Here is a 27,730-nt window from a genome sequence, read left to right on the forward strand (position 1 = left end):
CGTGTATGATCAGTTCCACTGTACTGATGTCAATTTTCCTCAGACAAGAATGCAATCACAAAGGCCCTGTCTGATATATCCAATGCTGAGGATTTCATTTCAAACTTTCTGAGCAGTGGTCAATGATTTTAAGGAAATATGTTCTTTCGATTCAAAGAGCCCGTCGATGATGATTATGCAGAAGACAGTGTTCTGCACAGTATTGATTGCATTGGGGAGACACTAAATAAAACCCCCTCTATGGCTGCTCCTGATGTGGCTGGAGCAGATTATATCCTGGGTTTCCATAATGTATTTCACGTTAATGAGAAAATAAACTGTGACCATTCAAATAATAACACTAACATATCATTAGTCCACTAATTTTCCCACACAGAAAAAAAAAAAAAATATGTGGAAAAAAATATAAATAATATAAAAAAAAGGACAAAATTAATCTCAGCCTAGCTATTAATGGGATCATTATGACCCGAGCAGACAGCCCCTGATTTGATGATATATTTTGCTATAGTGCTTGTTGATAATTTCTTGCCTTCTCTTTCTTCAAAAGGGGACGCTACATCTTTGAAATTAATTAGCAGCCCACGCCTTATTGAGTAAGTCACAGCGTTTAAGTGAAACTGATGAAATATTGGTAAGCAGCGAGGACCACAGTATAAGTATGTGAAGGGGGTCACAGGTTAATCCCCATTGATTTTCCGAGTCTGCGTACAGCACCGCTGGGAAAGGCCGGTTCTGTTGGCAATCAGCTAGCACAAATACATTATAAATCTTACTGTCCACATGCCCTGATCACTGTCGCTTACTCCCTCTGCTAAAGGCCATTAGGAAACGAGAGCAAATCCTCTGGCAATCGGCCACAGCGTGAATGGCTAACTAAAATAGAGAAGGTACACCGAATTACAGTCATGTGCATCCATGAGAGTTTAGGGCTTTAAACAGAAACGCCAGTCAAGCAGGCAGGCAAGCATGATAAAGAATCAACCGCTTTCATTAATGGATATCATCTGTGCCTGAAATAGTCTCAAATCCACTCAGATATACTCTGTGACTTTTAATAATGCAGCGCCAATGTCAGCCGGTGACATTTATGTTTTGCATAAACTCTGGTAAATGTTAAGATGGTAATACATTATTTTAGAGCATAAACCATCACCAGGAAAGGAATACAAGGAAGAATTCAGTGCTGTGATGGAGCTGTAACCAGCTACACAACTCTTTTATTATTACCTGTGATCTCAAATTCAAGAAACGACAAGGTCCCATAGGCTGGGCTGGGAACGTCAACTGAGAGGAAGCGAGTCCTGTGAAGCGGGGATCCCGTGCCGGAGCGAGCCCTGTCCTGCTGGGATCTACAGTGTGCTTCCATCATTAATCCTCTTGCTGGGAGCTGCAGCGGGGACATTAGACGTGCTTTTCATGTTCCAAATTGGAGATAAGAGAAATTGCACGTCAAAATGCCTTTGCTTTATAGTAGAGTTCTAGATTAAAGTAATGCTAAGGGTGGACTAATATTCTATTAAATGCATACATTGAGAAACCAAAAACATGAACAAAGCATCATATCTTTACTGCAGCTCTTTCAGCACAATGCCACATTGTACTGAGACTTTTTGAGTGTTTTATTTCAATTGATGAACTACTTTTGTATCTGTGTATATACAGGCACTCACACATATGTGTGAGTGCCTGTATATACACAGATACAAAAGTAAAGATATGATGCTTTGTTCATGTTTTTGGTTTCTCAACAAGAGAAATGCTAATCAATGCACAGCCATCAGGAAATCAATCTAAAATTAAATTATTAGCCTTATTTTGTCAGGAAATAGTCAATCAATGATTATTCTCTCCCAATACAATACTAACACAGTTAGACTGTATTTATTTGAGTCTTAATGAGGAACAACACATAAAATGGCTGTTTTTGGAAGGTCTGCTCCTTTGCCACAGGCTACATCCAGGACTGCCTGACAAAAATCCATACATTCTTTCCAAATTAAATGGAAGAGTGGAGAAATACATACCACCACATCCAAACTGCAGGACTGCGCAATGGAAAATTTTTAAATCCTCTGCAGCACGAGATATTAAGCCAAGACTACCCGTGGTCATTCAAGATCTTAGAGAACTATTCGTAAGAGTAGAGGTCCTATCCCCAGTTTCCTGGCCTAATTACAAATCATGCTTATGTAAATTGCACCATCTTTTTTTAATTAAATATGCATTTTCTCTATTCTTCTAGTGGTAGACAAAGTGAGTCCACTACTAACTAAAAACCACTTTGGGATCCATTGTGTTACAGGCACTATACAAAATCAAAGTTGATTGATTAATTAATTAATTAATTATGATTCATTACTTGAGAATTCACTAAAAATACAGCCCCCACAACATAGCCATGCATGCAACATGTACAACAGTATTGATGACTGAAAATAAAGACCACAGTCCACTGGGGGACAATCATCCTACCACCTTCCAAACCAAACAATATACTGTTATAATGAAAGTTAATGGACACAAAACTGCATTTTGTGAGCTATTTTTTCTTCTGTGAAAACCCATTGTTTGCTAAGTGTTTTTCTTTACAAGGCCAACATAGTACAAACATGTTAATCTGCACCATTTTGTGTAAAAGGATGGCAACTCCCTGGGGACGCTTGTAAAGTTGTTTTGAAGAGGCCAAAGTCAACTTGTGTTGATATTTCAATGAAGACACAAGTCATGTACTGCTCATGCATGCTTCCTTTTACAGCAAAGAGAGATGGGGGGGGGGGGGGTCTGAAAATCCTTTTTCTTGTGTGGGCATAGAAAATGTTTTTACCAACAATTATTTTATGCAAAATGCTGTTCCCAATATAGCTGAAGTGAAATCATTTTGCAAATTAATTTTATTATTTTTCTCTCTCTCCCTCTTTCTCTCTCTCTCTTCTTAATCCTATCATGCGGGCAATAAGTGTATGCACCATGAACACATTTAATTTTCCCAGTTAGTTTTCAGCAAGCCCAGAGGTGAGGTTTAATAAGGATCAATGGCACTTTATCTAGGACAGGACCCACTTCACAGCATGCAAATTAAACACCAACACTTAAAAAAAAAAGAAATGGATTTAATTAAAAAATGTAGAACCACAGGCTCTGGAAATTCAATTAAAGGATTTATGCAAAGGTTCGCTAGCTTTTTGTGTTGCAGTTACTGCTTATATAATGAGCTTTTCATATTAAAAATCAATAGGTAATCTGGAGTAGAAGATCGCCCCCTTATATACATTTTTGAAATCAATTTGAAAAATAGTCCATCAGCCTTGGTGTCACAACACTTGGAGCTCGTAAAGTACGCTGTGTTTTGATTCAAAAGTTCGATGGCTTCTGTTCTATTGCAGTCAGAGGGAAAAAATATTGGCAGTGGATTGGAGTGGAGAGGGAGGTGGGGGTGGGGTTGGCATTGCAAAAGCCTTCACACAACTGAGAGCTCAGCACAGAGCCACTCTCTCCACATATCAGCAATCTATGACAGCCATTTCCACTAATAACAGCTCGGCTTTTCTGAAATTACGAATGTTCCCCCTGTAAATTCAGAACGCTGAGTCAATGGCGAAAAGGTACCCATCTCTCAGATTCTGCACCCCGCATTCAAAAGCTATACATCCATATATATTTCCTTAGACTTATACTGGGGATGACGGCATTGACAGCAGTTTCTTAATTTTAGGTTTATTCCCCCCCCACTTCTATTTATTGTATAAGAGAAGTATTGTAGTAATGTCAGAAGTGTTCCATATCATCTCCTAGGACCTACAGGGTGATGCCACACAATATAATCAAAAGCTATGATTTCTGATTTAAAGAAACATTCTAAGAAAGAACATTGTTATTTATTAAGAAGGAATAATCTGATCAAACAGAATCAGAACAATATCCTTACCAATCCATGATTCCATTTAAAAGGTTCATTAATAAAATAAGTGTATGATCTAAATGGGCCCTTGTGATAATATCATTGTAATGTAATTTTGGTTGTTCAAATCTTTGTTCAATAGATTGCACTATTGCATTTTGTGGAAATGTATACTGTAAAAAAACACATTTCCATGATTTAAAACTGGAAAATTTGAATTCACAGTTGTATGTATGTATTTTTATTTTAAGCATTGTAGTAGTTAGGTTAAGTATTACAAAAAAATAATAATTCACAGTGAAAAAAAAGGTCACGCAACAAAAAGACATGGGCTTTAAGGCAGTGCTTTCATCTTCCTAACATATGAGACTTTACACTGCGGCTGCTCTCTATTAGAGAGCGAAATCATTTCTATGGAACCATCTATCCAGGGGCAGCAGTTCCACAAAGTGATTTCTCCCATGCTGAGTTCATTTATATAGGATTTGCAATGAATGTGGGTGTTTGTGTGTGTATGAATGTGCATATCCCAGTATCAAGCTCACAGGTGCGTTCACCGGGACTAAGACCCTTTTTTTTTTTCATAATAATAAAAGGAACATTATTCTTCAACAAACAAAACTTTGAGTCTTATAAAGTGAGATTAATTTGTGTTTCAAGTATAATTAAATTTAGGAAGCTGCCTTGGATAAAAACAAGCAAAATACATATATTATTAGTAATACTATATATATATATATATATATATATATATCACTTTTAAAACAAGGTATACATAAAGTAGAGTTTAATTTTAATTTGTTTGAAGTAGGGATGTTTTGATTAATTACCATATTTACAAGTCTATTTGGTAAAAAAACAAAACAGTTGCAGATAAGTGCTATATTTAGTTTAAAATGCAACAGACAAAGATAAAGTTTATAAGTTATGTTTTTCAAGGTCTGTAAACTATGTTCATTTAAACATTCACAAAACTGTACTTTAAGTACTGTAGGTTTAAACAAAAAAACTCTGAGTCTAACTATTGACTTGAATTCCTGAGTTTCGTGACAAGGAAAGACGACACAATATGAAAGGGTTGGTCAAAGGAAATATGAAAGGCATCCTGCTTTTGCACTGATTTGAATCTCTTTCTCACAGTTTAATAACTTCAGTTTAATAACTTTTAATGTTTGACAAAAATAATATCTTCATTAGGAATAGGTCATCCCGATGTATACAGACTGCATCTTGGCTCCAGTTTAAGGAGACTCTAAGTGGTGCTTAGCATTAAGGTCCATTTTTGTTAATGTCCAGCTGCCCAGGTAGCAGAGTTCCTTAGGTTGGATCTCCTAATGGTTTCCCTCCGGTTTTTCCCAAAGCAGTGGTGTGGGTTTGATGTTTGAAAGGGCTGAGAACAATTCATCTCTGAGTTTGACCTCTCTGAGCTGCAGTACATATCAGGCAACAGTGTCAGTTCTGTTTAGGGGATGTGGCGCAGGAAGAGACTCTGGGGTAAAGCTCACTGTGCTCCTCGTGATCACTTGAAAGACTTCAAAATAAGATCACATGCGCTCACTTTAGGGTTAGTGGTCCTCGACAAAGCCTCTGCTTGGACTATGCATTCATCAAATGTAGCCCTGCTATAAGCAATCTTCTTCATATTACTTGAAATATGTATAATAGTTAGAAAATACAATAAGGTTATAACTGAATGCAGGCTGAAAAATAAAAGTGAAAGTAACAATGAAACTATTCATATTATATAATAATAATAATAATAATAATAATAATAATAATAATAATCAAGTTTACAAACAACTGATGTTTTATTCATAATTAAGTAGTCCTTCCACACATGACTGATGCCACTTGTTTAAATTGGTATTGGTTAGTCTGAGATAATGTGGATAACATTATCACAAATGTATTGCTTCAGATCTTAACTAATGTTAATAAATGTATGAATGGCAAACACTTAAATCCATGTAATAGATTTGACTGGTAGTTCTTTCATTTACAACAATCAAATAATTATATTAAATATGTATGTATACAATATATATTTATATAATTGTTGTTTAAAGATATAAAACCAGAATCAGAACTACTGAATGAAATTCTGACCCCATAAAAAACATGTCACAAATGCTGTTTCAGAGGAAAGAAAAAGAGCGTGCTCTACCGGTGAGGGTCAACTGCACCGGCAATGTGCACAGTGCCACCTTTACACTTTTAAAATGCCTTCCTCTAAAAGCAAAGCATATCAGTACTACTGAAAGGCATCCATAGCATGAAAGACAGAGCTGAGAGCAGTCTGCCAGAGTCTGATTGGCTCTGTATTGATTTAGACGTGCTCTCATCCACATCAACTGATCCACAATAAGCCATTTACAGAGTTTCCCTGTGCAATGAGCCACAAGCTAAAAGGTTTGGGCCATTTTTGGGGTTCTATTGTGTGTGTGTTTTTTTGATGAAATGCTATCTCCATAGACAATAATCCCGGTAACAGGATTGCACTGGGACACACATGTCGATACAAGTAAATGGGATTGTTGGCTTTTAGGTCTCACATTCTCTTGCCAGCTGTTTAATATGTAGTACTGCAAAATGGTTGAGAATGATATCACATCAATTTTTCTATTCAACCCTATTAAAAGATTAAAGCCAGCGAAGATACTTGGAAGTCAAAATTGATACACAGCGGACAAACCCAACTTTGAATTGTATAGGGTGGTAATGAGTCACTGTATTGGCACAAATATTACTAAACTGGACCAGAAATATTACCCATCTTTTCTGTTGTTTTGTAAATCTCTCATGGAAACTGTGAGCAATTTAGGACACTGCTGTTAAAATCAATTATTCTTCATAGTGCTTTTAAAAAATTGTATCCTATTTTTTTTTATTGTATTTATTTGACCATGTTCAGCAGATTTAAAATGGAGTTGCATACGCTTTAGTTATTTGATAACATTTCAGTTGGACATTCGAATACTGTGTATTTAGCTGACTTTGTAAATGTCTCTAAAGGTACATTACAGCAGATTATAATGCCCTCTGCAAGAGCTCAGTTTACCCATCCATGTTTCTTTACCGTTGCACTCTCTTGGATTAAAGAAATGGAGCAAATGCAAACATTCAACACTTCAACAGAGTGACATATTAAGGCCTGTAGCATTTCACGGTTATTATCAATGAAATACAGTAAATACTATTGAGCTACTCAATCTGAGGTTGTCTATAAAAGGTGAATAGTAATTTAAGAGAAGGAAAATGCCTTGGTTAAAACTTCACCACCACAACATTCAAGTAAAAGTCTTCTCTCGACTCTAGACAAATGTGAATGCAAACAGATTGGTGCAAAAAATGAGATTCACGTTTTTACTCACTTTCCCTTTTTGTGTCCTAATAAATGTACAGTAGGTTGAAAAAAGCTAAAACAAACTTCTAAGATTACAGTCCAACTGTAAACTGAGACTAAAAGTTCTATTCACATCCTCAGGCTCCTATAAATAGTATGGTAAATGTGGCTAATGTACAGGATTAGCACTGGAAAGCAGACTGGAGTCTTCTTTCACAATCCCTACAGATTTCTTCCAACAGAGTAGCCATTAAAGACTTTTTTTTTTTCCCAAAACCAACTCCATTCAGAAAAAAGGAAGAAAAATCTTTCACTGAAGCTGGTATTTTAATGCTTCATTCCCTATGTTCTTTTATACTACCATAATATAATACATTTTATAATTATTATTACAAGACATTAATCATCAAAGACAATTCCATGTTCATCTTTTAAACCTTTAAAACAAATGCAATTTCACACAGCATTGTATATGATCTCTATTAATCTCTATCTGTCTCTCTATGCACTTCAAACATGAAATATTAAAAATAAGTGACACTTAATGAGTATTGTCATCAAATGAAGACTGACCCTGAGATGCTGTTAATGGGCCAAATTTCTTGAAGCTCTCCTCTGGAGCTATGACCTGAATGGACAGAGGAATTCCTAAACACTTTTTATGTCTTCTTTCTCTAGATTGGTCTTCCTTGAGCTGATTAATGCTGAAATTAAACAATCAGGCCTAGACTCAAACTAACCTGACCCACCAGTCATTGTCACAATCAGCAAGAGTGCATGAGCCTCCTAACCAGGTCAGAAGAACCAGTAGAACAAGGGAAAATGTATGTATTAGTATTAGTCTTTTATTTACTGTGCTAGAACAGAAGTGTACAAAATATGGCTTGAGAGTATTATATCTCAGTAACTGCCACAGCCTGTAGCTTTAATGTAATGCCAGTTTGTATTAAGATGTTCACACACCTTTCTAGGTCCTAATCACCAATTATGACTCTATTAGCCCAGCTTGGCAGCTCATTTGCTCCAGAGGCAGCTGAAGGGGACGGGGATCCGGACCTCTGGTCTACAGCTTTCTGCTTCAGTGAGTGCACAGCAGAGCGGCTGTCATCGGCAGACATTGAGGAGTGGCGATGGTGCCTTGTTCCTTCAGATAACAACACCTGACCTTACAACCGTTTACTGAGGAAATACTTGCTTAATGGCAGCCCACATGAAGCTTCTTCGGCAAGTGCAAAACAGAGGGGAAATTAAGAAGCACTGGGATAAATCTGTGGCAGACTCACTAGACACTTCATTAAATCGCAGTTGCTTCATCTTGTAGGGCACTAATAGAAACAGAGCCCTCGTTAGCCGGTGTGAAAAAGATCAATCACATACTAAGAGACGTGCTTCAGTTTCCTGGCTTCTAGAGGAGGCCGGTTGGGTACATTGGGAAGTGGGGAAGAGGAGAAGAAGGAGGGGAAAAAAAAAAACCTAAGCCCCATCAGGATGGCTCTGAATAGTCTCTCAGCAAGTTACGCTACTAATATTACCTTGCTGGCAACAGAGTCGAGTGTCAATGCTCAGAGGAACTTGTTAAAGTCTCCCTTTTAAAGAAACTGCCTGCTAATATATGACTATTGGGCCTTGGTCAAAAGTTCATAATGTGCATATGTAAAAAGGTAGCCGACTGCCTGAGGCTGAAACCGGAGGAAAATAATTGCGGCAAAATGCTGAAAATGCTCTGCCGTGTTCCCCCCTTGAAAGGCATCCCATTGGGACCCTCACTGATTGGAGCAGTGCGGCCCCGGAAGGCCTTTAAAGGCATCCTATTTTTCCTTTTCCCTCCTATTACACCATTGTAGAGCAGGAGCTGGAAGGTTTTGCTGTGTAGTCACCAAATGTCAAGCCCAACCTGTTAATCCAGCTATTTGTCAGCATAAACAAAAGAGATTAAATTGCTAAAAGGGTCACACTATAAGGAAATAGAGGTATTTTGTTGTTTCTGCGCTAATGCAAATATTAGCAAACAACTTCAGTTTAACATTGTGCTTCTTTGGAAGACTACTGCAGTAATGGTGTTTCATTGTTCTTCATTTTACTCTTACCGTGCAGATTACACTTTGGTGAAAAGAAAGGGGTCAAGGTTTGACCAAAGGTACCCAAATATGTCTAGACTTTATTTATTGAAATGGATTTAAGCTAATTTGACAGTACAAACAGCTAACTAAACCTACATCATGCATGTACATTTTAAAAATCTATTAATACATGAATTACAAATAAAATGGTCACATTGTCCTGTTTCTAGGAACACACTGTATATTTCATAGTCTCCTTAGATATCCTGTCTTCTTTCAACAGCAGCCCAAACTTCATTGTCATTGTTAATAAGCCAGCAGTAAATGGATTCAAACGAGCTGTTTGTAGAGTCTGAGGCTGTTGTACTTACCTTGATTAAAGTATATTACATCATTGTAGATTTATTTTTTCTTTAAAAACTGTGTATTTTGTGAACGTTCTTTCAAAATCCTTAATCACTGTTGTGTATTGTGTATAACCCTTAAGATCAGCTTTGACCACTTTAAACACCACTGCAGACCATCACAGGAGTCTGGAACAGAAAACACTCTCAAACTGAGAAGCCCTTAATCTCAGGAGGCTTTGTACAAAGTTTCCATCAGAGGTGATTCAGCTGAACTTCTACCCAGACAGCATGAAGGCTCTGGCTCGGCTGAGCGCTGGAGAAACTCCATACTTAAAAAGGACAGATTTCAACACCTCAAAGGACAGTTTTGCATAAGACAGGCTTGTGTTACAAAAACAGGTACACATGTTACAGAGACCCATGAAAGGCCCTTCAGTGGTAAGCAATGTGGTCCAGATAAAGCCATTGCAGTCACACCAGTGATAGATGCAGTAATACCAGCCATTTTAATCACTGCAATGCATTTCAGAAGGGAAAATAATGTGTTTCTATATATATATATTCCATATTGTGTAAGGCCAGGTGAATGCCATTACTTGAGATTCAACAAAACAACGTTAAAAACACATTAGTGAAAATAGGAAAACAAGCAGGGAAGGGTAGTAATGTGTTAATCAGAAGAGCAAATCAAGGAATCGGGGCAGTCGGTTAATGGAAGATGGTTAAGATAAAAACACAAGGGTGCATTGTAGATGTTTCCTTTTTTGTCCAATGGTGTTGTGTTTCAGCCACAGCTCATTGGAAAAACGTTTGTATTGAAATGAAGGATTTCTGAAATATTTTCTGTCATATGTCTTGTAACACAATGAAAAAACTAACAGCTTTTACATTTTTATATGAGACAAAAGATTTGAAAACTGATAGTTGTCATCATCAAGGCAATTTCACAAGAGTTTGAATAAGATATACTAAATATTGAAGGAGATGGGCAATGTCCCTTTAACAAATTTCACAAATTACTTTAAACAAGGACCAAAGACAACAAGTGAAAATTAACAGGTCGTTCTTTTAACAAAACAAAATCTGATTACCTGGGTTCCTTCCAGAAATATCTGGATGAAATAATAATAATACCAAATAAGCAAGGTGTGCCAAATGCCCAATTTCAAATGCCTGTAATCTTTATTTAATCTCAGGTATCTGTTTGACTCTCTAGTCCTGAACCTAGCCTCCTGGAAAGAGAACATTATCAGTCAGTCACCTTTATATAACAGCTCAAGAGGTTCTTGTTAATGACCATATTATTAGCAGGAATCTGGTGATCTATTCTAGAGCTTTGGGCCCAAACTGATTTAAATGAATACTTCAGGTCCTGGAACCACAGTAGTAACATTGATGTGTCATGAGTCATCAGTTTATTTAATTTATTATTATTATTATTATTATTATTATTATTATTATTATTATTATTATTATTATTATTATTGTTGTTTATTATTTGTTTATTATTATTATTATTATTATTATTATTATTATTATTATTATTATTATTATTATTAATAATAATAATAATAATAATAATAATAATAATAATAAACTAATAATAATAATAAAACCTGCAATAAAGTTTGTGGTTATCAATTTTGCAAAGTGTGAAAAGTAATGTTTTACTGCATCAGCTGCTGTTCAGGGTTAAAACAATATTTCAAAAGACAACATGCTAATCCAATTATAGACAAAATAACAATACAATCAAACAGCACCATTATAAAACCTATAACTGTATAACTGCACAAGAGATTTTTTTTTTTTAATGCATGCAGGCAGATGAGACACCATAAATAGAGATTAATACATCTGCACACAATATAAGAAGTCCAGATCTCCCCCACTCCATATATGTTTAAGGATCGTTTTTAAAGGCCTATAATAAATCATTCCCAATATTTAAAATGAAAACAGATTAATTTAAAGAAAAAAGCAGCTTGCTGGCTTTTACTCTGGTGTGATATTGTTTTTGGTCCTCCCCTGTCGACATTATGCTTATGCTTGCAGCCTAATGTAATCTCCGTGGATCCTAGTAGCGTGTACAAGCAATTAAAATGATACCATCTTCACACCCCTGTAACCAATAAATGAAATAATATCACTGTTTTATTAAGCGCCTTAATGTCAGGAGCAATTGCAGGACAAAAATTTATGAAGGGGTGTACTTTTAATGTGTTATCATCTCCCACTTTTAAATAGGGTTCCTGTTCAGCTTTAGGGACTCTGCATGGAATCTTTATCTGAAACGCAAACAGCAGAGTCAACAACTTAACCTATTACATTTAATTAATAAATCATTATTTTTTAGATATAATATATTGGGAGATGAATACAGAAATGTATTTAGAAAGATGAAAACAAAAACTGATGTGAATTTGTGAATTACAATAGAAAGATTCTCGCCTAAAAGATAACAATGAGTCATGTAAATTCAAACTATTTTATTTTTCAAATCTTCATTATCTACTGCTATCTTACATATACATATCCCAGAAAAATGATGAAGGCACAACTGAAGAACTGTAGGTCCCTTAGTCATATACACCGATCAGCCATAACATTATGACCACCTGCCTAATATTGTGTAGGTCCCCCTTTTGTCGCCAAAACAGCCCTGACCCGTCGAGGCATGGACTCCACTAGACCTCTGAAGGTGTGCTGTGGTATCTGGCACCAAGACGTTAGCAGCAGATCCTTCAAGTCCTGTAAGTTGTGAGGTGGGCCTCCATGGATCGGACTTGTTTGTTCAGCACATCCCACAGATGCTCGATTGGATTGAGATCTGGGGAATTTGGAGGCCAAGTCAACACCTTGAACTTGTGATTCATCAGACCAGGCCACCTTCTTCCATTGCTCCGTGGTCCAGTTCTGATGCTCACGTGCCCATTGTAGGCGCTTTCGGCAGTGGACAGGGGTCAGCATGGGCACCCTGACTGGTCTGCGGCTACGCAGCCCCATACGCAACAAACTGCAATGCACTGTGTGTTCTGACACCTTTCTATCAGAACCAGCATTCACTTTTTAGCAATTTGAGCAACAGTAGCTCGTCTGTTGGATCAGACCACACGGGCCAGCCTTCGCTCCCCACGTGCATCAATGAGCCTTGGCTGCCCGTGACCCTGTCGCCGGTTCACCACTTTTCCTTCCTTGGCCCACTTTTGATAGGTACTGACCACTGTAGACCAGGAACACCCCACAAGAGCTGCAGTTTTGGAGATGCTCTGACCCAGTCGTCTAGCCATCACAATTTGGCCCTTGTCAAAGTCGCTCAGATCCTTACGCTTGCCCATTTTTCCTGCTTCTAACACATCAACTTTGAGGACAAAATGTTCACTTGCTGCCTAATATATCCCACCCACTGACAGGTGCCATGATAACGAGATTATCAGTGTTATTCACTTCACCTGTCAGTGGTCATAATGTTATGGCTGATCGGTGTACATAGTATTTACAAAGATATTAACACATCACCTTCAAGATACATTGGGCTTTTCCAAACCAAGAAAACAAGCAGAATTCAGAAGTGGATATAACACCATTGATCATACACAAGTTGTACAAGAACTATTGGAACGATTCAGAGAATATGACCTTCCTGTGTGTCTGGGCTTTGTTGACTATGAGAAAGCACCAGAGCTCTAAGAAATCAAAACATTGAAGAAACCTATTTAACTTATTCAACAGAACTACAACAATGCTACATCTAGAATCCTGCTGCACCAAGACACAATACAACTGGACAAGCTATGCTATAAAGCTCCCCAACCTCCCACCCTTTATTTGTTAATTCATCTTTTCTATTAAATTATCCAATGACTTAGAAGTGGCTCCAAGAGAAAGTGGATTTTGGAATCTTTTTGAATTTGGATTTTTCCTCCAATTCCAACGGGTTACATTTGATATGATGGAACAGTTTGATTAGAGATTTACAGTGCTCTTAACTTTAGATGTGTTCACAAAACGGGACATGTGATTTCAACTTGTAGGGGCAGCTTGGGAATCATCTCAATATCATGCAGAGCCTTCCTTGGTGCGTTTTGCAGAAATAGAAAAAATATATTACAGTCTTTGACAGTGCTGCATGCTAAATTCAGGATATGCTCACAGCAATGAACGAAACTGGCACACGGATATTGTTCCCTCACCTTGGCCTGCAAGCTGTTTAGTTGGCCAGACGTAAATGCAGCTCCATCATATGATTGACTAGCTTGTTGACAATGACTAGCGTTTCCACACAGCTTAAAAGCATGTGTATGTGATGGGAGCTGATGCGCACCTATAACACAAATTTCAATGGGAGTAGTACTGTAATCGCAAAATGAAACGGGGTCATTGAACTTTGAAGAGAAAATAAAAGGGGGCTGAAGAAAATATACAAAAATGACATGAGTTTTAGAGAAATATGAATATAGATATAAGATAAAGTGATAAGAATACATCGAGTACATGGTGTAAAAATGACAAAAACACACAAAAAACATGCCCATTTACACATATAAAACTGCATTTAAGGTGTAAGTGCTACTGAGATAATTGTATATCCTTAAATCATCGCAATGTAAAAAACACTAGGGTAAGATCAGTAAAACAAAGTATTAAACAACTAGACACAAGGCACAAGCCACAGCTGTACACTGTTTCATGTGAACAAGTTGTCACATGGCAGCGATGGAATTGTTCTCTGCGCATGTAAACCACCCTTTACAAAAACAGCACAAGAGCTGTACGTATAGCTAATTTGCATATTAACACACATTAACACACATGTAAGCTCTAATGTCCCTGTATGCACTTTTTACTATTCTTTGATGTGTGCAATACTTAGCTTCTAAGTCGTCCCCCTACAAACCAAGTCATTCAGAAACCGAGCTCGGATCTTACATAACAGAGGGACGTTTTTCTTGTTATGAAAGCTTTGACCTAACGCCTTGTTGGTTTCTAGGGAAATTTTAACCTGTGGTTTTCATGGGTATGATTCTGCAACATGAGTCCTTTCCTCCACTCTCTGACCTCACTTGTGAAGTGCAGATGAGAAAGCACCATAAACAGATGAAAGCTGGTTTGAGGTTTCTCTTCCACTGATCTAATTCTGTCACCTCATATTTTCCATCTCCTTTCAAGTCTCAAAGACACCACTGTCCCGGAAAAGGCTGCATCTTAAACAATGCCCCCCTCAATTGGACAATGTAAGAAATTAACCTAGAACTTCACAAACACACCAACTCAATATTAGTGTTCAACTATGATTCACAAGAACAACTTTGCCACAGAGAAGTGGAAGACATCAGCCATAGGGACTTCAACAGATGTTAGGAAAGAAAAACACTTAGATTTCTTCAACCCTTTGGAGAAAGCTGGTGCACATATTTGCTTAAGCACCATGGGCATATTCAAGCATATTACGACTAACCACCATATTCTTTCTAACTACGCTTAGAAGATCAAAGATAATAGGCAACGTGATTGGTTTAAGTCCATCATACCAACAGCATTTTAACATAATTTTGATATAGGATTGTTTGCAGATGTGTTTGGGGGGTTTGGCACAATCTCAGCTCTTTCATTGTTGACTCAGAAGGCAGGGCAGGATCTACAGGTATTAGATTCAGATGCTTTTGCAGCCGGTGCTGTGCTGCAGGTGTCTTCCTGTGGTTATACAAGCCAACATAGGCATGCTTGCCAAAAAGAAAAAGAAGAAAAAAGAAAGTTCAAAAGGAAAGATACAACATGTGAGAGGTCATGGACACACTCACGGTCTCCCATTCAACCCGACAGGGCAGCCCTGTGCCACCTTCAAAGACACAAGTTACCAGTGGAAGCAGAGGCTATGTACGAGTTTCAGGTTTTTGAAACAATGTTTTCTTTGGACTCCGTTGCTGCGCTCTTTTTAGGAAGGTCGAACCCTCAAGTCTCCTATTACTTGGACAGCCCTTATGTTTACCCTTCTTTTTCTTTTTTTAAATGTCTGAAGAGATTTTTTTTTTTGATACCTCAAATAAATAAGCTCCCCAGCTGAACAAACACTACACATTCTGTTAGGTTAATTTGGCCTCCTTTACAAAACGGTGAGTTGTGGAGCTGGAGATCATTAAAGTGGGGGGGGGGAAGTGTGCTGTGAACTGGCCAGGCAGCTTAAAGTAGTATGGCACTTTTACAGAGGTTGGGTTAAGCAGGTTGCACGGGGGAGGTTTCATAAATCCAAGTAATTCAAAGACAGGAGGTGGCCAGACAAAGAAATGACCTTTAAAATCGTCAGTGGTAAGAATCCAAAGTCACACAGGCCTTTTTAAAAATAATTCTGATGCCCAGCCTGAACATAGTGAGGAATCAGCCAAGAAAAGCTACATGTTTCCTGCTTATAATTTACATATGGAGGTGGAAAAAGTGAGAAACTCTTGTTCACCCATCATAAATTTAATTTTGAGGGATACATGGTTCTACTACATACTCTCTTGTTCAACCGTACTGCAATCCTTCACCCCATTTGCAAAAGCTGCTGTATCTTGTACTTATTTCATTATGCTGTATTCTCTATTTTGTTAAATCACTCCGCCCTACCTAATGGTTTTGCTCTATTATTTTTAGTTCCCTGTAAGTTAACAATGCAAAGACATTAGCACGCAAAACTAGAACTAAAAATCAGACAAACAATAGTGTTATATTCAAATCCTCAAAAATAGACCTAAAAAAAGCAATAACAAAACAGAAAGATAATAAGTCTGTCATTTAAATATATTGGACTGCCTGTACCTTTGTGTTTCTGGGATCCAGAGCATAAGTGATTCCCTCCTGTCTGTCTATCGATCTATCTATCTATAGATAAATGTTATGGTGTCTCTAGTATGATCATGATCATGTAATTGGTTTTGCTAATTACACTTCAAATACAAGTTTGCTTAAAATAAAATAAAAACTTTAAAAGTGTACATAGTGAGAATTTGCTGGTAATCTGAAGCACCTGGATGCTTTATTAGCTCACTCTGTGAAATAAACAGGTATTTTTAAATATGTTCATTTCTCAACACGTTTTCAGTTCTTTGGGACGACACACTGATTACCACTGGCACACAAATATGCTTCACAGTACCAAGAGTGTAATGGTAAAACTAATACTAATGATACTGTTGTTCTTTCAAACTAATTAACTCTCTTAATAAACCCACAAAAACACTTCATTTTTGGAGACTTGTAAAACCAATGTAGATATCTAGAAAATGTATTGTTCTAAAAACTAAACTATTGTACTGAACAAAAGTGGGTATAACAGCCCCCCCCGGCTTCAGTTCACTCCACTGTACCCTTTGACACTCCATTCACACTCTATTGTTTCACTTCACTGCCACCATGTCTTTGGACTCAGCAGTGCTTCCACAGCTCCAAGCAAACCACATCCTTCATTGACACACAATGGCTAAGTTAGTTTTGATTTAATGTTTTGATAACATCTGGCCATGTTACTCCTAATGGGGGCAGAGTGAGGTTCACTAACGTAGAGTCAAAGACATTTGTACGCTGCTTTCGTTTTGCAGCGGCTACACTGGGTTGACGGAAAGCAGGTCTGTGTCCCTTTGTTATGGAAAAACTGTGATACAATTGTACTAAGCTTGTCCTTACAGACAGCATAAATGACACAGAACACAAGCGGTTGTGAAATGCCTTATGAAAAACAAAACTACTTTGAAGAGCCCTTTTTGATTCTGTCAGCAAAGTCTTCAAAACGGACAGCTTCATCAACTCATTTCGCTCGGTGCTCAAAGCAACACTGACAGTGGGATAATCTGTTACAATAACTCTTGAAATATTTAAGTGTCCTTTAAAATAAATAAAAAAGATAGGAAGGGGACAAAAAAAAGAGTGCATGAATTAAATACATGATGTGGCCCAAAGCACCTGATTGTAAAGAATCCCATATACGGTTTGTAATAAATTATAATATTTCAATTTTATAGTTCCGCTCTAAGTATGCTCGTCACTTCAGGCAAAAACACATGAAAGTCAGTGGTTCCTCCTAGGTGAAATAATACAGTGTAATATGTACAGTTCAGTACAAAGATAGACTTTGCCTGTCCCAACGAAATGATGTACCAAATGTAGTTTAACAACCTGGGTATCTTAAGTGCCTTTACCACTACAAGTCAATCCAATCTGACAGAATTCTCTTTGTCTTCGAAACTGCCCATCCATAATGCTGCAGAGGAGGAAAACATGAATAAATCTGGAACCCTGCAAATAAAGCCCAGGCCTCAGGGCGCCTGTTTAAAGAGCTATCTGCCGGACTTTAAAGGTCCCCCATTGGACAGTGGAGGGCTTGTCTCCAGTTAATTTATGTCCTTGAAACAAGAGCAGCACTTCATTTCTACCCATGGAAAAAGTCAAGAGGAGAAACACATCTGTGGAGGCTGAAGCATAATGGCTGGCACAGCCAAGAGGCCGGAAAAGAGTAACAGAATAGTCTCATCGCTTCTACAAAATCTGACCTATTGAGAAGTGCAACAATATTCAGGGAAAAAAGGCAGGAGGGAAAAAAAGGAGAGAAAAAAATAATCAGGTATCCCTGAGAAATCTGCTAAGCCCTCAATGCTCTACAAATGATATTTCTTCCATTACACTGAGAACTGCCAAAAATAATATTGTGTATGAACGAAGCATTGTAACAGGGCCGCATAATGCAACACGGCCTGAAGTGGCCCCACAGTTGTTTACATGGAATATCAACATCTGCTCACGTGCTGACCGATGAAAACAGGTTTCTGTACTTGACAAAGCCTCGCTTCAACATCAATGACAAACCCATCTATCCCTGGAAATGGAGGCCAATCACACCCCTCACATGACCTCAGGACTGCCTTTTCAGATTAAATACTATAGCATATGCTGTTCACTTTCTGAAAGGGCATTTTTATGAGGCTCTGAACTTTATTACTGAACTCATATTTCAAACTGAAGTACTCTGAATATGTTATACAGATACTTCTTTTAAGAGGGAAATTGACAAACAGTTTTGACTACTCGTAACATGGATAATGTAACTATAGAAGAAAGACACGCATGTTTTATTATAGATGGTGAAGTAAACCTGTTCCTGCCCACGTTCCTGGACCAAATTAATGGATTTGACTTTAAATGGAATTTAAGTTTCCATATTTCTAACATTCAGAGGACAATTCAGCACAAATGCATGTTTGCACAATGCGAATTATACCATCATGTGTACAAAGGACTCCACTAAAAACATTTATTCACAATCACTGTATAAAGCACTTGATTGTTTCAACATTACATCAGTACTTAAACATTTCACATGTATCCTAAAGGGCTGTCGATATCTGAAAACAGTAGTATAAATAATGGTGCCACCTCCAACTGCTAGTCATAAAGGACCTGTGACATTCGTCCATGAAGGAATGTTTAAAAGAAATTTAGGTAAAGGTTAGTTACTATAATAACAAGGCAATAACCAGTGTCAAAGTGGGGTCAAAAGTGAAAACAGTGATATTAATGACACCTCCAAAAAATGATAAAAATTTACGAAACACTTTATATAAAACAAATATTGTACAATGCATTCTCATGTGAACAAAAACACCCATTCATGTAGGAAACATTAATAATGCTGATGACCTAATCAAAAGGTGGTAAAATTCGTTCTTGAATGATTATATACCCAATCATAAAATGCTTAGTGTCATTTGCCTATTTTCACAGCTCACAGCACAGTTATCAATGAAATTCGATTAACAAGGACAGTTTGAAAGTACGTTTCTGAAGAGCTGATAAATGCATGAAGAATTTTTCATTTTTTTGGAATGCAAATTGAAGCTCATGTGAAAGCAAAGGATCATGTTCTCTTAGTTATACAATACAAATAATGGATACCAGCAGCCCACTCTCAAGGAGCACTGAAACAACAGGCTTCAAATATGCAAGGGAAAACAATAGCTGTTCAATTAGCTATTCAATGATTAATAAATAAGACCAATGTGCACAGGAAGACACAACTAGGGATCACAAAACTAAATAGCCTAATTAACACAATTAACACAAAGCCAACAGTCGGCACTTGACATCTCTGAAAAGGTTTACGATGTGGTGTGTAACCCAATGCAGCTTATGAAAAACAGAGAAGATAAAACATCTGTTTGCTTACCATGGACTTTGTAAAGGGCCGTGCAAAATTGAACAGCAAGGTCATCAGCCACCAGCTGCGGTGGAGGGAGGTGTACATCATGTTCCCTGGGTGGAGTGTATTGCAGGTGATCCCGTGCGGGGACAGGCGGCGGTTCAGCTCGAGGGAAAAGAGGATGTTGCAGAGTTTGGCACGGTTGTAGGCCAACATGGACCAGTAATATTTCTTTGGGGGAGAGAGGAGGGCAAGATCCACCTTTCCAGTAGAATCCACAAGGTCAGTGAACCTAAAATACATTAAGACAAAAACAACAATCATTTGGATATTGTCCTAACAAAGCAGTATTTTTGTTGTTGTATTATTTATTTCCCCTGTGTTATGAGCCCTAATGAATACTGGCATTGAATGCATTGTATTTTAATTAATATCTGTTTCAAATAGCATGGAATCTCATGAAAGGCCTGGCTAGTATTAACGTCAGTTTGATGCCACTCTGAATGGGAGATCTTTCCCATGGGACTGTGCTAAATCATTAGGTTTAACTTCCAAAAGAAGCAAGAACTCTGAACTTGAAACACATGAATGTAAACAGAGTTGAAGTCAGCCCTGGCAGACTGCAATATTTTCACAGTATACTAATGTCATGGTTGAACACAAATCAAAGAACCAACATGATGTCCTTGTAATTGTCTCTGACGGAGCTTTTAAACACCAGATGTTTGACGTGTTCCCTATACAAAACACAAGCACTACCACATTTTTGTTTAGTTTTTTTGGTAATAATTATTACAAAATGCAAATATGAAGAAAGTATTTCTTGGTTTCTTTGCACCCAGAAGCAATGTTATAAACACTCCAGTCACATCTTTTAATTATAAGAATTAAAACAGAAAGTCAAAATGTCATCTCATTTTAATAAGCTTACCTGGATTAGATTTCATAATAATGATGATTAAGCTTAGTTTCATTAAGGCTTTAGGTATGCTTGCACTTGCTTCAATTACAACATTTAAAACAGCATGTCTGGATGACTGCTTTAAACATATACATTTTGATGTGAATATACTTTACAGTATATAGGCATGGAAATGTCATATTTTGTATTGGAAGCTGTCATACAGACATATACATTGATATAAATACAGCAAACGCACAAACTATACACACATAGGGTTTCTACTGTCTACAGACAGGCGATGTTGGTTGTGTGGCTGTTTTAACACTGCAGTGACCTATGTTCAGTGTGGAGCTCTACTCCAATATTTCCTCTCCATCTAGAAAGATCAGGCTGTGTAGATTTTAGTTGCCATCTAATTACTAGATAATGTTTCAAGTCTTCTAACAGTGTTGGGGAGAGGGGGGAAATATGATTTTTTCCCCCACTGATAGTTTTTATGGCTTTCTCCTTTCATTTAGTCTGGTGCTAATGTAAGAAAGAGAAGTAAGTCTATCTGCATTGTGTCAGTTACAATGTAAGCCCTGGTGTTTGGCAGTGATAAAGTTTTCATTCGAAACTGCGGCTGGCCTTCCCTTCTATTCTCTCTCCATCTCAGTCTCGCTCACCTGTCCCACAGGGTCAAGGTTTTATTCTATGGCAAGGGGCTTAGAAAAATAATCTTCACTTGGGTCAAATGTCAGCATCTTAGCTTTCGAAAATGAAATAAAATAAAATAAGAAAAAAATAAAAAAACCTTAGTGCCTTCAATCAGTGTAATTCGGAAAATATAATCCTGAAATGGAGTATCAGTTGTGGAGCCGTAATATTATATATTAATAGTTTTTCTTTTTTTTTTTAAAGAAAGTTAGTCATTTCTAAAACCTGCAGTACAGTGCCTTTTTTATTTCTCCCCCCTTTAATCTCTAATCCTCCCTTTGAGGAATTTCTGGCTGTGCAGCAGCTCCTGTTGGAAGATGGAGGCTGAAGTGACCACAGGATTTCCTACAGTTGGCTTCTATTGAAGCGTTCCTGATCCAGCCGCAGGACACTGCAATGACTCGGGGGACCGATTTAATCTCACACGCCGTTTATCCACTGGAAAGCAATGTTCCCCACCTGGACATAATGTTCCAGCTCCCATTTTTCTCTCTCTCTCTCTCTCTCTCTCTCTCTCTCTCTCTCTCTTTTATATATACAGTCCTGTGCAAACGTTTTAGGCAGGTGTGAAAAAATACTGTAAAATAAGAATGCTTTCAAAAATAGACGTTAATAGATTATATTTATCAATTAACTAAATGCAAAGTGAGTGTGACCACCCTTTGCCTTCAAAACAGCATCAGTTCTTCTAGGTACACTTGCACACAGTTTTTGAAGGAACTCGGCAGGTAGGTTGATCCAAACATCTTGGAGAACTAACCACAGTTCTTCTGTGGATTTAGGCAGCCTCAGTTGCTTCTCTCTCTTCATGTAATCCCAGACAGACTCGATGATATTGAGATCAGGGCTCTGTGGGGTCCATACCATCACTTCCAGGACTCCTTGCTCTTCATTACGCTGAAGATAGTTCTTAATGACTGTCGCTTTATGTTTGGGGTCATTGTCATGCCTCCCTGATGGATAAGTATCTGCCTGTACTTCTCAGCATTGAGGAGACCATTAATTCTGACCAAATACCCAACTCAATGGAGCCCCAAACTTGCAAGAAACCTCCACCATGCTTCACTGTTGCCTGCAGACACTCATTCGTGTACTGCTCTCCGGCCCTTTGGCGAACAAACTGCCATCTGCTACAGCCAAATATTTGACTCATCAGTCCAGAGCACCTGCTGCCATTTTTCTGCACCCCAGTTCCTGTGTTTTCGTGCATAGTTGAGTCGCTTGGCCTTGTTGCCACGTTGGAGGTATGGCTTTTTGGCCGCAAGTCTTCCATGAAGGCCACTTCTGACCAGACTTCTCCGGACAGTAGATGGGTGTACCAGGGTCCCCCTGTTTTCTGCCAATTCTGAGCTGATGGCACTGCTGGACATCTTCCTATGTGACTTTCATCTGCTGCAGGAAATTTCCTTGGCCGACCACCGCGTCTACTATCCTCAACGTTGACCGTTTCTTTGTGCTTCTTCAAAAGAGCTTGGACAGCACATCTGGAAACCCCTGTCTGCCTTGAAATGTCTGCCTGGGAGAGACCTTGCTGATACAGTATAACTAGCTTGTGTCTTGTTGCTGTGCTCAGTCTTGCCATGGTGTTTGACTTTTGACAGTAAACTGTCTTCAGCAGCCTCACCTTGTTAGCTGAGTTTGTCTGTTCCTCACCCAGTTTTATTCCTGTTTCTGTTTCAGTTAATAATTGTGTTTCAACCAACATATTGAATTGATAATCATTAGCACCTGTTTGGTATAATATTGTTTAATCACACACCTGACTATATGCCTACAAAATCCCAGACTTTGTGCAAGTGTACCTAGAAGAATTGATGCTGTCTTGAAGGCAAAGGGTGGTCACACCAAATATGGACTTGATTAAGATTTTTCTTCTGTTCACTCACTTTGTTTTTAGTTAACTGAAAAATATAATCTATTAATATGTCTATTTTTGAAAGCATTCTTACTTTACAGCATTTTTTCACACCTGCCTAAAACATTTGCACAGTACTATATACCGATCAGCCATAACATTATGACCACCTGCCTAATATTGTGTAGGTCCCACTTTGGCCACCAAAACAGCCCTGACCCGTCGAGGCATGGACTCCACTAGACCTCTGAAGGTGTGCTGAGGTATCTGGCACCAAGACGTTAGCAGCAGATCCTTTAAGTCCTGTAAATTGTGAGGCGGGCCTCCATGGATCGGACTTGTTTGTCCAGCACATCCCACAGATGCTAGATTGGATTGAGATCTGGGGAATTGGAGGACAAGTCAACAACTTGAACTCGTGATTCATCAGACCAGGCCACCTTCTTCCATTGCTCCGTGGTCCAGTTCTGATGCTCACGTGCCCATTGTAGGCGCTTTCGGCAGTGGACAGGGGGGGTCAGCATGGGCACGCTGACTGGTCTGCGGCTACGCAGCCCCATACGCAACAAACTGCGATGTACTGTGTGTTCTGACACCTTTCTATCCGAACCAGCATTCACTTTATCAGCAATTTGAGCTACGGTAGCTCGTCTGTTGGATCGGACCACACGGGCCAGCCTTCGCTCCCCACGTGCATCAATGAGCCTTGGCCGCCCGTGACCCTGTCGCCGGTTCACCGCTTTTTCTTCCTTGGACCACTTTTGATAGGTACTGACCACTGCAGACCGGGAACACCCCACAAGAGCTGCAGTTTTGGAGATGCTCTGACCCAGTCATCTAGCCATCACAATTTGGCCCTCGTCAAAGTCGCTCAGATCCTTACGCTTGCCCATTTTTCCTGCTTCTAACATATCAACTTTGTGGACAAAATGTTCACTTGCTGCCTAATATATCCCACCCACTGACAGGTGCCATGATAACGAGATTATCAGTGTTTTTCACTTCACCTGTCAGTGGTCATAATGTTATGGCTGATCGGTGTACATATATGTTTTAAGGTAAAGAAAACTACAATAGTTGACAATGTGAGGATTACATACAGTATAATGCAGCATGCACATTTTAATATTTTTTTTAATTTGTAATTTAATTTTAAGTATCATCAGTATTAAGTAACATATATAGATTTTTATTTTATGTAAGGCATAATATTTTACAATTGTAGGTGCATTCTACACAATGAAAGCAGTAATGAGCAGAACTAGACAGAAGGATTGCCATCATGATTTCCTTTTTCCAGCCAGAACAGTTACCAATCTTGGCCGATAACACAATATTGAAATGATGTAGATTGTTAACAGATCAACAGAGAGGATTACGACAGAGTAACACAAATGTAAGGACTCCAGGAGATGCTGTCAAAACATTATAAAATAATGTTATAACACCACAATTACAGAACTACATTTAAGAGTATACAAATATTGTCAAATTACAAAACCTAACAAAAAATACTGATACAAATAATATAAATGCTTGACAAGTAAGGTCCTAGAAAATGTGCATACAATGTTGCTGTGCAGCAATCAGAATGCATTACATTAGCACATTGCGGGAACCATTTCAATGACACCAAGTGATCAGGGTAATACATTTCTGCCATATTTCTCTCACATCATGTTGCTGGATCTAAATGTGTTAGATGGATAGACACTGACACTTATGTGTGTAACTGCAAACAAGACGGGGATTACAATGACGATTGTTGTTTTCCCTTCTGAAAAAACATTGCATAAACCTGCCTTATTAAAATCTGGACATTTTAAATTTGTGTAATGGCCGTGATACACTACGAGATTACCATTCAACTCCATGCATTTGCAATCGTTTGATGGCACCCCATCACTGGCATGCAGCTATAGCCACTTGCCTGAGATAAAATATTGTGCAACCAAGTGCGATGCAATTGAGGACAATTCTACCAGCATGGTTCTCACAGGGAGGGTGAAAATAAAAGCCAATAAAAGACATCAATGGATGTTTTTACTTTATCCTGTCAATTACGCAATAGTTGTTAACAAAAATGATTACTTAATGCAGCATTCCCCAACTAAACTTAATCGTAATACATCCTAATAATGAACTTCCCAAAGTTCACAATTGTTGCAAGGTATCTCTCCTATATTTTATATTTCCTTTGTCCTGCTAAATGTAGTTACTAGATGTTTGGGTCATCTAGAAATCTCAATTCCAACCAAAAAGGAAAACATGAATGTAAAGGAAAAGTTAATTCAAACATAAAATTTAAATAAATCTTACTTTAAATCTGATAAAAATGGACAATAAGACAAAACAGATTGTAAAACATGGAGGAGGTAGCATCTGGGAAATTATTTATATTATTCAAAATAGCCACAGGATGGTGAATGGAGGGTGAAGAGTTTGATCTTGTATTTGATAATGAACCTAAACACACAGCAACACAACATTTAAACTAGAAGGGAAAGAAAGCATGAAAGACAGAAACAATAAAAACAGGTGTTAAATTTGCTCTGCTGCTCTCTCCCCAGTTCCATGACCTTAAACCTACTGAAAGGATTTCTAATGGCATTTTGATGAGGGAACAAAAATACGTAGAACTATTTTTTCTTTCCTGTCACTATCATCACTTGTGATTGCAAAGAAATAACCAGAGAGCTCTGGGTTACGTGCAATTGGTTGAAACCCTGTTGCACGTTGCTACAGAGTCGGCAACAGCGTGATTGATGATCTGCAATGTGTGCATCTTTTAAAATAAGAATGACTGCATTCAGATCACAGTCCCTACCTCCTTTTTTGTAATAAACTGAGCTATTAAAAATAAACTAAAAACAAGGAAAAGAAACTGACAAGTAACTGTAAACATACAAGTCTTGTTTTTCCAACTTGTAATGCGCTAGAAGATAATTATATGGATACATATGTTAATGCTGAATCAGACGAGTATTATTCTGCTATGCTACTAGGCTTCACAGGGGCGATTTTCATAAAATATAAAAGCGTCTTGATGATCAGCTCTTTGCCCTGATTGTAGTACCCACACTCTTGTGATTATGTGTGTAATATCTGCAAAATATATTCTGCTTTCTCTGTGTGCAGCAGTTGGAATTCATCGAGCAAGACTTTAATTGCATTGCTTCTTCTGCTAGAATAACTCCAAGTACATTCTTGGCAAAGCATTGGGGGTTACTGCATGGCAAATCTATCGAGGTCGTTCCATTCTGATTTAATCAATCTTTATTCCATCTCTAGCCAAAATCAATTCCTCACTTCCAAAGTGACCAGCTTGGAATCATGGGGAATGACAAGAGAACAGTTCAACCTCATACTGGCCACTGCAATGCAGAAAGTTACAAAACAAAGGAATAACATAAAAAAACGCAAAAATGGAACTGAAAATCTGCACGCAGTAGAATTATTTAACTACAAAGCCAATTATGTATTTCCCACCACTCTTTCTTAAAACTTCTATCTTGAAAATATCTTCCTAATTTGCTAAATAAACTTCCCTGACACAATTTGCTTCAGTAAAAGACAGCAGTGATTGTTGGCCACCTTGACCTAGTGCTTTTATAGTCTTATTTGTAAAAGTGTGAGAGATGGAGTACACACTAGCCCAAGACATCCACTGACCTGTGGGACTCTGAGGACACCACAACCACCCTGGCTGGAGCAGAGCGCCGGAGAACATCCTGCAGCCCCTGGACCAGGTAGAAGTGTCCCAGGTGACAAACCTGGAAGGTGGATTCCAGGCCGTCTTCTGTCAGCTTCCAGGGCTGAGCGAACACAGCAGCATTGCAGACGAGGATCTGCAGCGGCCTGCAAGATAGCACAGAGTACAGCATGCTGTAAAAAACAATGTCTCTGCCAATGAAAAACAAATTACAATGTACTACAATCATGACTACAGCACTACAGATTATGGCATCTGTTAATCTCTTTTTAAAGATATACTTTACATGTAGATAAAACAAGCAAGAGAAGAATGGTTAGTTGATATTGTACTTTCAATAGTTTGTATTTGGCTTTGTAAGACAGCCGTTAGGAGAGTTGAGCACAAAGACTGCATGTCAATGAACCAATTTTGTGATCATGATTATTATTTGCACATTCATAGTCTCATAATTATTAACAGTATGCTACAGATTATATAAGCCACTGCCGAAAAGGGTCACCAATTGTTTCAGTAATTGAGACTGTGATGAATTGTCAGCTGAGCTGAACATGCACTGTATGCTGGTGTAATGGCTAGGTTGACAGAGCCTGGCTTCTTTGACTAACTTGACAGCACCATCTGCCTCCGAAGAAGAAGATAGCTGGTTTTGTTTCCAGTCAGCTGCTTCACTATGGAATTAGGGAGTGTAATGTACCACACCAGGACTCCCTTGCAACAATATTCAAAGAAGAGTGACAAGCT

General features: G+C 38.2%; 1 protein-coding gene across 1 annotated transcript in view; it reads right to left on the minus strand.

The window, feature by feature from the left end:
- The window catches only part of wwox (WW domain containing oxidoreductase), a 409,687-nt gene that overhangs the window by 247,179 nt on the left and 134,778 nt on the right, over positions 1 to 27,730 (minus strand). The window contains exons 7-8 of the mRNA XM_066714056.1: positions 26,947 to 27,132; positions 19,847 to 20,111 (exon numbers count right to left, since the gene is read on the minus strand). Of these exons, the coding sequence (XP_066570153.1) occupies positions 19,847 to 20,111; positions 26,947 to 27,132 (451 nt within the window). The remainder of the gene's footprint in view (positions 1 to 19,846; positions 20,112 to 26,946; positions 27,133 to 27,730) is intronic.

This window comes from Amia ocellicauda, chromosome 9, assembly GCF_036373705.1.
Source record: "Amia ocellicauda isolate fAmiCal2 chromosome 9, fAmiCal2.hap1, whole genome shotgun sequence".
Taxonomy (NCBI): Eukaryota; Metazoa; Chordata; class Actinopteri; order Amiiformes; family Amiidae; genus Amia; species Amia ocellicauda.